The following is a 9,829-nucleotide window of genomic DNA, read 5'->3' as shown; positions in this document are numbered from 1 at the left end:
CTGGTTTGGGCGGCTGGAGCAACAAGACCAGAGGTTGAAGAAGCACTACCACCGTTGGATGGACATCGTACGGTCGCTGGAGCTAGAATCGTTCATATTGAATAAGTTGTCAAAGCCCTCCGTCCCCATCAACTTAATAGGCCCACAAGTCAGCCTCCCACTATGATGGGTCCTAGCTAGCAGAGGGGTATTCATTTTTTGTGCATAATAAGGAGGCATTTCCTTGCGTGCGAAGATATAACTGATGGGTCCGACTTGTCAACGGGGGGGACATTTTTTCGCGAAATACAAAGGCCCTTCCGGTGGGTCCCAGCTGTCAAGTGGAGGAATCATTATTTTGCGCATAACAAGGAGGCATTTCCTTGCGTGCGGCCATGGACCCAGCTGTCAGCCTCTCCACGCACAGTCTACTTCTGATGGATGTCGTTCGTTGACCACGTTGACTACTTCGTGCCGAGCGCATCCAAGGTGGTGGACGACGACGAGGCCCCGGACAACAACGAGCCAGAGATAGGAAAATGCGTGAGTAGAGTTGCAGACGGAGAGGTGTACAAGGGTTAACTGGTTCTGATGCGGTGTGGTTCGACAGTCGATGGAGAAAAACATGAGGTGTAGAGGGATGGCATGGCCAACGGTGGGGTAGCGCTTCACAGCGAAGTGTGCTAAGCAGAGCTGCTAGCAGCAAGAGGCGGGAGCAGATGGTCCCGGCAATGCTGGAGGAAGAAGACGAGAGATTGAAGATGGATGCCGGTCGTTGGATGTAAATCCAACGACTAGCGATGTCAGAATCATTTGTTAACTAAGTTGACAACGACTTGCGTTGGCTTTGAACTATTGGCCCACATTTCAGCCTCCAAAAATATGGCACACATTCAACCATTTTTTTTAGAATTTACAGTCAATTTGTTCTTTTTCTAGAATTACAGTCTATTTGTTGGGCTGGGTGAACAAATAATATACCGTTCATGTGTCCCATTTATTTTTTTCCTAAAAAATTACAGGCCAGTTGCACTTTCTCAAAATACACGATTTTATTGGGCTGATTCAAATTATAACATTGGGTTGGGTGCAACAATGTTATCAATAATTAAACAGGGGCTGAGCATTTTGTTATAAATATATTTAAATAATAAATAATTTATTATTACATTGGTCCTTAAATCTTACCAAGCTTTTGTACACAATCATCAGGATTTTCGTTGCCAAAAATCCAGTATTTTATTAATAAGAAATTATTTTTATAAGTTAATAAAATATGGGATATTATTTTCTTACATATGTTTGTATCTATTAAATATATGATGACAATAACAATAATATATAATAACATATAAAATAACTTAAATATTTAAAACAATACAAAGGCTTCGCTTGGAGGATGCTCCCTCGATGGGTTCCTTCGCTGACCGTCAGATCGAGATAAAATTCCCACCACGCCTCTTCTCCACCGTTGGATATTCACTACATGTTTCACCACGTTATCTCATTCCCATATATATGATCGGTGGGCCACTTTGTCGGTGGGGTCGTCATATATTGGCTGGGTTCGTCGGCGTGAAGGTCTGATTGGTGCAGCCTCCTGGAAAGCCCATTGGCCCCCCAATCCCCACAGCCGCCCGCCCGCACCTCTCCCGCCTCCGGTCCTCCCTTCTCTCAGCCGCCACCCCACGAACCCTAGCCGTGCCCTCCTGCATCTGTCCTCCTCCCCCTTCCTGGTCCGTCCCAAGCCCCTCCTCGTCTCATGAGCTAGCCGAGGAAAAGAGGGGTGACGCGACGACCTGGTCGTCGGCCGGTGGGGAGCCTCGTAGAGGCGGTGGCGGAGACGACCCTAGATGGTGCCCCGTGAGCCGCCCGACCTCCTTCCGTGGATCTACTCCTCCCATTTCCTTTCCGTTGATTTACTTTTTTGTTCGTGTTTAATCTTCAGGGCCAGGATCTGGACAGGGTGCCTCAACCTCGTCTTCCTCTTCCACCTACTCGCTGATAGAGACGGCAGCAGCGGTGGGAGGAGCCTAGGCGTAGAGGAGGGAAGTGGACGAGGGGGGTGCAAAGGCAGGAGATGGGGGTCGCCGGATGAGCACAGTCGCACAGGGCCTGATCCCGCCGCTGCTAGAGCAGAGTGGAGGACCACAGGGCCCGATGGGGTGGCTGGGAGCGTGCGGCATCTGGCTCCCAAGCAGGGAATGCAGTGGTGCTGGCCTCTCCTCTCCCTGCGCCTTTGTCCTGCGTCATCACTACCGCCACGGCCTTGCTCGCCATTGACCTCCCCAAGTGCTTCTCTCCACAAATGGTGCCGCCATGTCCAGATCAATTCAAGCGCCAGGTACCCCCTGATTTGATTTTGTTTAGGATTTGTATGGAGCTTGAATCAGATCAGCGTAACTTGGAGATGTTTTTTTTCTACACGGATACTTGCAGATATATGGAGGAAGATTAGTTAGTAATGCCCATATGAAGTTTGAATGTCCAATTCATAGACGTCCTTCAATTTCATTACAGTGATGACATGTTTGTTGTTGTTCATATTTCCAACAGGAAAGTACAACACGTGCATAACTTGTTTGAGGAAATTCCATCTGGAAGCAATATTTGATCATGACTTGTCTTCTTGATGCTTCATCTGCGGCTAGCTGACTACAACATCACATATGTAAAGGGAAACCATCGTAAGAAACACAGGTAAAAAGGCATTTTCCTTGTTCTTATAGTTTTGGATCAAAGTTCACATTTTACCTTGAGTGACTCTTTTTTTGTTATAGAATGGATTCAACAATAATCAATAAGGAAGTGCAAACTGAGAGGGGTGGGAAAAATAACCTAAGTAAAGAGCTAATATGAAATGCTACTTTCCAGTGATTTGTTGTGACCTGTTAATTTTTTAGTATGGAGCTTGAAGTTTTAATGCAGATAGGAAGTTTCATTTTATTCTTATCCACATGCTTACTAAATTTACATTTTTATTTCATTTCTGGAAAGAGGCAACCTTAAATAATTTAGAGGACTCTTCAGATTATAAGAGAAAAGCCATATAGGTCATAAATGCATAGGCATTCCAAAAAAAGGCACAAAAATTGAGCTAGAAGGTATGTATAAATTCATGTGAAACTGAGACATAGGCAAGCATACATAGGAATTTTGCAGGATCATTCCTACGATCTGGAGGGCCATTATAGCCAGATTTACCTAACGTCTCTAAGAAAATCTTTTGAAACTCGGACCATCCAGATATATCAACATGGAAAAGCCTGCTGAAAGAAACTTTTGTAGCTGAAGATGCTTGATTATACTTCCTATGGGCTTGTTTTGAAAAGAATTTTTCCTGGCATGCCATATGTGAGCCCCCAACCATCTCTCTCTCTCCCGCACTCATTTTCTCTCTCTCACGTTTTGCCTTTGAGGCTGTAGATCTAAGCACTAGCTGTTTGTAAAAATGCTCAAGGTGGGCTGCTTAGAGGAGGGCAGTATGTTCTACAGTTTCAGTTATATGATTACATACAACTAAACAAAAGTTTACATGATTCTATAATTATTGTTGGAGATTTTTACTCACAGTAAATTTCTTCAAAGGATCTGTTTAAAGACAACAGGCATATATTTGTACAGAGATCATATTATTTTGATACCCATGTAAGTTCTCTTATCTCTTTGATGTGCATCTTCTTTAGGAACTTACCTCGTTGCAATTTCTGGTCATTCTTTGCATAGCTAAATCGGTATCAAGAATATTGTATTGTTTATTTCTTACCATGTCTGATCGACTAATATGGTTACGTCTATGCAATACTTTTATAGATGAAGTTGGTGGTTCATGGAGACCCAAGGTGCACTGACAGAAGATATCAGAGGAGCAGAGGAAAATGCAAGTGTGTATGTGTGAAAAATTATTGCTTTAACTCAAGGTATTGTTATCGGTCGTGTGGTATATGAAAGTACATGATGTCACCACGCTCAAATTCCAGCTATTATCACTATCAAATAGTGTCAAACAGAGCATCTTATACTGTGTTTCTACGTGCAGATCAGTTGTTCGTTCTTTCAAGCGCTATGTTGCTTACTCAAATGTTTGTGGCGATTGTATCCTTGTGCCATGAATATTTTTACTTAGCAGATCAATATAAACATATTGGCTATCTATTTACCAATTCTGAATTTAAAGCACTTTATTTTATGGCCTTGAGTAAAAGTTCAGTCATTGTTGGCTGGAAGACATCTTCAATACGCCGTCAACACGAGCTTACCAAGGTAATGATCTATTTATTATCAGCCCATATCTGGTTTGTAACAGGGTTATTATGTTTCAAAATCCTCTGGCATCAGAAAGGAGATTTTGTGGATGATGTAAGATATCCACATGTTGTATATGTGGAAAAACCAAAGGCTCGGGATGTTGATTTTTCGGATGAAATGATTTATCAGGCAAAAACTACAAGTGAAATGGAAGGTAAGATACTGAATTGGAGTTATAGTAGTACCAGGCTTTCCATGATGATGTGATGTTTATTGTCCAAGGACTTGATAAACTAGCAGAAACCATATATGCCAAGTTTCTAATGACGAAGTCTTTACGCTGGTTCATGTTTGCATTGGAGCTACAATTTTGTTGTTATTTAGTGTTTTTTGTATTATATCCAATACTGTTCCATACTTCCATTTCTCCTGGATGATTAAGACGATATTTTTTCTAACTGAATTAATATGTCCCCTATTTCAGAAGTAACGCTCAAAAGCCTGAATAGAATTCCTTGGCAAAGGGTAGATGTTAGCTTCAAGAGAAGTAGACAATGGATTTTTGCCCATAGCACCATTCAGGTATGTTATGAACCCCATTACCTTGGTAATAGTTTTCCTGGTGTTACTTAATTATCCCCTGGTATATTCTGTTGTCTCCATACATGTTAATCTAATAACATATACAAAGGCTGTGTAGGTAATGGCATAGCAGATTTTAGTTTCATGATCTTACTTAAATGTAGTTCTAGCGATAGATAGCTTTACACTATCGTCACGTGGGTCCCTGCTTCCTTCTGTTTTGCAGGTCCAGTTGTCGTTGCCTTCACTTGCTTTGTCGTTTACCCATCTGTCAGCTCGCCGATCCCCTGACTTGCTGTCAAGGTTTGTGTCCTGTGCCTCCATTTTCTTTCTTTTTGTTTCTCTATATTACTTACTATTTTATTCTGCTACCTGACCGGGTGTTGCGTGCATGCTTTATTTGTTTGTTTCGGTTTCTTATGCTGCTTATTTCATTTATACTGCTTCCTGTGCTAGGATGTGCCTTGCTGTGTCTTTTGTGATCCCAATTTTTTAGACCCTGGTGGCGCAGTTTTGTTTGCCCGCTCTTTCATGCGTGTGTGAGATTATTGACGATGGGGTTGTGCTTGTTGGAGTGGAGCCAAAGCAGTGATTCCCTGCCGCCAGATAGGATGTTCTTCTGGGCAACTGGCGGTACGGGGGCACTGTCCGCCTATGAACAGGCTGCTTTGCAAGCTATAAAATTCTTACAGGGACGATGTAAATCATGTTGCTGTTGATTAGGATGATTCATATACAACTTGGGTCTATATTTTTATTAGCCTGATTAAGGGGGAGAGAGGCAGGGAGGTGCCTAGGACGAGTAGGAAGGCTCTGGGCAAAATTTTGCCGATCCCGTGTATGTTCTATTTTGCCCAGTTAAACGTGTACACTTCATGTCATATAGCATAATAATAGCAGATGATAAACTATCGTTGTCATATTATTGAACTTGATATCCTGTTTGAACTAGACAGATAATTTTGACAAGATTTTATCCTGGCGTAAACATGCTGTCATAGTGTCAACACAATAATAATAGAAAAACCTTTTAAAAATTCAGGTGAGGTGAAGCAAGCAAGCACCTCCCCGTGTTTTATATGTAAGCAATCACCTCCCCGTGTTGCTTTGCTCGACCATTGTTCGTTTAAACCTTTCTTCTGTATTAGTGCTACTGGATAACCGTTATTGATCTACCAAAAAGGAATCATAACACTACAGGTCATGGAAAATAGATATAATTAGCACATAATCCTGCAAGTTTCACCTAATATGCACATGTCGTTTCAGTTTTCCAAAATATATACCATTGAGAAACTTACTGGATGCAGTGCAGATTCTAGGATATTAACATTTGCAGCCATACATTGGTTTCAATGGTGACAGATTTCTGTCAATCCCACAGAGATAATTTAATTCAAGACTAGCAAATACAGTTAAGTTTAAACGGTTTCCTTTGATGAAATTCTAATGTTTTTCCAAACAAAGTATGATGAACTTAAAATCCATAATATGAAGCTGTGTCTGCTGCATCAGTACAGTTGATGCTTAGGGACTAATTCTTTATATTTCCTGATGTATTAGTTGAGATCGAGGAGAGAGCAAGCCGTTGCAGAGGAGAGGGGATACGAGGGTGGGCGGAGGTCAGGCATTGCTAACAGATTTGCGGCGGAGTGGGAGAGGTGACGCCGGCCGGCTGGCGCCTCACCACCGGCTCCTGTTTGGCGGTGGCAAAGAGAAGGGTGCCGAGGATGTGTTGCTCTATGCATGGCTGTTGAAGTACATCATCGTTATGATGTGTATGGTTTCTCTATTTTCAGCCCTACTGCTCCAGATCCCAAATCCCATGACCATGCCCCCACCTCTCCTTCGTTGAATGAAGGGAGTCTGGTTGCTAAAAAGTGACTTTTCTTAATCAGTATGTATGGCCCCTCTGCACATGCCGTTTCTTCGTATTTAAGAGGCCCTCAAGCTTTGTCAGTTTTCTGATAGATATGGAATTTTAATTTGATAGTCCCAACAACGGTGGGTACTGATGGAGCTATCTATTATTTATTGTCAATCTGTAATACTTTTGTCAGCTTCTACCATGTGGTTGCTCTACCAGAGTGCAATTTTCTCTGCGTGGCATACACCAGTTACCATTAGTTGATATGTTTGTTGAAGTTTTATTACAAGTTAAATAAATGTGTAGTGTGGCAAACTGATTATTATAATTTGATAATGTCAGGCGCCGATGGCTTTATAGATATGTAAATAAAATACCTTTAAGTAAAACTAAGCATTTAATTATTGTTATGTTATGTTATTGATTTCACCGACTTTATGTCGGCCGATTAGTTCTGCAGGATTCCACATCGGCTAATTTAGATTATGTTACTAGAGTATTAGAAGAAGTTCCTGATATATGTACTTAGAGCATTTGCTGAGATTTGATGCAAAATATTGATGACCAGGCATTATACTGCGCATAAGCACAATTTTTTAGTTTTTATTTTTATTGTTGCAGCAGCTTTTCTATAGCAATAGCCAAATAGTGTGACATAACACTATTCCATTTTCACAGGCCATAACACATCTTTACATGTAAGTTTGTTCTCTAGATAGTTCTCTTTCCAAGATTTTCATATCATATTTGTCGTGGGATCTGACTGCTTTACCATATTTTCCTGGCGTGGACGATGTTATAGAGTGAGCTACCATCACTTCTCATTACTCACTGTAATCAATATATATGTGTTTATGCCATAAAAGATGGACATTTGTCGAATCCATTGTCGTGTCATGTAATTACTTGCAGACCAACTATATAGTTTTGTTCGGATTGTAAAGTGGAAACGATAAAACCCTACAACTCATGTGTGATTGTCTTTTGATTATTTACTTCCTCAAGTAATATGGATATGGTGCTGCGAGGATATTAAGTATATTCATGAAGTTGTATAAATCACGTTCTACGATTCACTTCTGTTATGCATATTTACTTTCCAGTTTTAGGACTGAGATCCATCCATTGTAATGAATTTGGTTGTATGGGCATTACCTATTTGACTTAGGCTTGCTTCATCACATATAGACTGCTTTTCTTTTTCCCACTGTTTGTATGGCCTAAAACTATCATGTATATGACGCAAGTTATTAGCAATGTTTCACATTTTCTTACTTGCAATACTGTGCTTGCGTATTCAGGTGTTCCAAGACCCAAATCATCGGGAAAACAACACTATAACACTTTTTCTTTTGAACTTTGGTTACCCTTATACAAGCCCCCGTTCATTTTGTTTATATAGTGGTTAGAATAGTAACCATATGTGCTTGCTCAACACTGATAAATGGAATATTTCCAAAGCACGTATGGTGTGTTCGCAATTTGGCGCAACGGGAGTTTATTGAAAAATACTCATTTTTTCAACATGACATGGTTTTGAAATGGGACTCTACTACCAAATTAAAATGTGTAGGTATATCTCATTGTAGATGACAAGTCTCTATTTTTATTAAGGGGGTTAAATTTGTTATCATATATGCTTGCTCGCTACTAAAACAACTAAAACATGGAATTTCTTTCCATGCTGAACATGGATTCAGTGGGTCTCTGCGCCATTTGTTACCCGCCATTTGTTACCCAGCTGACGAACCGAGAAAGAAAGGAAGGGGATAGACAATCTTCGCTCGCTCTATCCCCTGCCGCTTCTTATTCAGCTCCTCACGGGCCACAGGCATCCTCTACGTGGGTTGGGCTAAATAACATATGGGCTATCCTAATATCCTCACGGGCCAAAGACATGTTTTTTCTTAGGTTTCTTATCTTTTTCCCTCTTTTTTTTAGGAAAAATATGCATGGCCAGGTTTCTCATCATGCTAACCATGTTTCCAAACTTGCTACAAAATACAACCATGCCAACTTTACTCTCTCATCATAGTGTCCATATTTTCAAACTGAGATATTCATATTATGCAAAGTTTCCCTTTTTCCAGACTATTATTTAACAACGTAATAAACATGTTTAAAAAATAGTATGATTTAGTTGAAGGTTCTTGCAGCATGAAACTATTTTCATCGACAACATGTCTGTAGCAGGTCTCTGCACCATTTGGCGCAATGGGTCAACTAGTATATAATATAGTTAGAAGGGAAACAAAAGTTGGACCAGTCGTTCCTATTCTTATATAAAAAAATAGAACAGACCTCTGCGTTTTCTTCAAAAAAAACATAAATTGGGCTGCCTATGTTTCAGGAAAAAAACCTCGGATGGGAGGTCCATAGGCCGGTCGATACATGACGGCCCTACAAAAAATACAAACCGGCATGTCGTGGGCTGCGCATGTTAAAAAAGAAAGCCTAGATGGGGCAGCCCAAAACCCAACGGATACTTGCTGCCCGAGTGATAATAAATGATACTACCCACCAGCTCCACAACTTCGTTGTGAATTTATCTCCTACGTTGAAGCACCTAAAAAATGTAACTATGTTGACAAACCCGTGGGCCCCAACGTCAGTATAGCATTAGGATGAAGTTTTTTTTCGATGAGGCACTTGCTTGCGTACGGTCATAGACCTAGTGGGTCCCGACTGTCCGCCTCTTCACGTATAGTCCTTTCCATATTCCTCTCGTTTGTTCAACATGTTCATAACATTAGACAATGGCACCGCGACAAGCGCACGAAGGCGCAGGAGGTGATCGGACCACCGAAGGCAATGCCTTATTTGTAACGGAAGTACTGAACTAGCCCAGTGGCCACGTGACACTACCCGACAGCTGTTCCGCCCGGGTTCGATTCCAGTTGATGTAGGGAAAATATCTCCAATTTTTTGCCTCTACCATTATTGACATGTGGGTTCCCATTGTCATCTACGCACACCACGTTCAACACTTGCCAAAACTTCGTCCCTTGTTTTATCTATTTTTCACACACTCGACATTGTGTGGGCATTTTGAAAATAGCATATCTTTTTGACTGTGCATCATACGAAGATGTGCTATGCATAAATGTTGATCAGCATGATGTTAACTAGCTGGTAATTCCATTTTCGACCATG

The 9,829-nt window shown here is 41.1% G+C and overlaps 1 protein-coding gene across 14 annotated transcripts; it reads left to right on the top strand.

Annotated features, from left to right (window-relative positions):
• Positions 1 to 1,551: 1,551 nt before the first annotated feature.
• LOC125527656 (uncharacterized) lies at positions 1,552 to 7,725 on the top strand. 14 transcript variants are annotated; one of them, XM_087543918.1, is made up of 11 exons: positions 1,557 to 1,842; positions 1,928 to 2,323; positions 2,536 to 2,679; positions 3,568 to 3,627; positions 3,793 to 3,899; positions 4,019 to 4,074; positions 4,190 to 4,441; positions 4,712 to 4,809; positions 5,036 to 5,112; positions 6,120 to 6,223; positions 6,373 to 6,891. In XM_087543918.1, exons 5-10 carry the CDS (start codon positions 3,793 to 3,795, stop codon positions 6,169 to 6,171), a joined length of 642 nt encoding a protein of 213 aa, XP_087400044.1. In that variant the 5' UTR covers positions 1,557 to 1,842; positions 1,928 to 2,323; positions 2,536 to 2,679; positions 3,568 to 3,627; the 3' UTR covers positions 6,172 to 6,223; positions 6,373 to 6,891. The 14 variants fall into 14 exon arrangements, 12 of the variants coding, with proteins under 12 accessions (XP_087400043.1, XP_087400045.1, XP_087400044.1 ...); XM_087543926.1 differs by lacking the exon at positions 3,568 to 3,627 and having other exon boundaries at positions 1,559 to 1,842; positions 4,190 to 4,242; positions 4,318 to 4,441; XM_087543924.1 differs by lacking the exon at positions 3,568 to 3,627 and adding an exon at positions 5,852 to 5,890 and having other exon boundaries at positions 1,559 to 1,842; positions 6,125 to 6,223.
• Positions 7,726 to 9,829: the final 2,104 nt, after the last annotated feature.

Source organism: Triticum urartu, chromosome 2A, assembly GCF_056163025.1.
Source record: "Triticum urartu cultivar PI428250 chromosome 2A, HENAU_Tu73, whole genome shotgun sequence".
NCBI lineage: Eukaryota > Viridiplantae > Streptophyta > Magnoliopsida > Poales > Poaceae > Triticum > Triticum urartu.
The sequence above is the reverse complement of the archived record's forward strand: the minus strand, read 5'-3'. Positions and strand labels throughout refer to the sequence as shown.

Bases quoted from the DNA above. Each gene is read 5' to 3' on its own strand.
- LOC125527656 (XM_087543917.1), top strand. From the start codon at position 3,793: ATGAAGTTGGTGGTTCATGGAGACCCAAGGTGCACTGACAGAAGATAT. The intron at 4,810-5,035 runs GTATGTTATGAA...TCTGTTTTGCAG, and splicing joins TTGCCCATAGCACCATTCAG to GTCCAGTTGTCGTTGCCTTC. The intron at 5,113-6,119 runs GTTTGTGTCCTG...TACTGGATGCAG, and splicing joins TCCCCTGACTTGCTGTCAAG to TGCAGATTCTAGGATATTAA.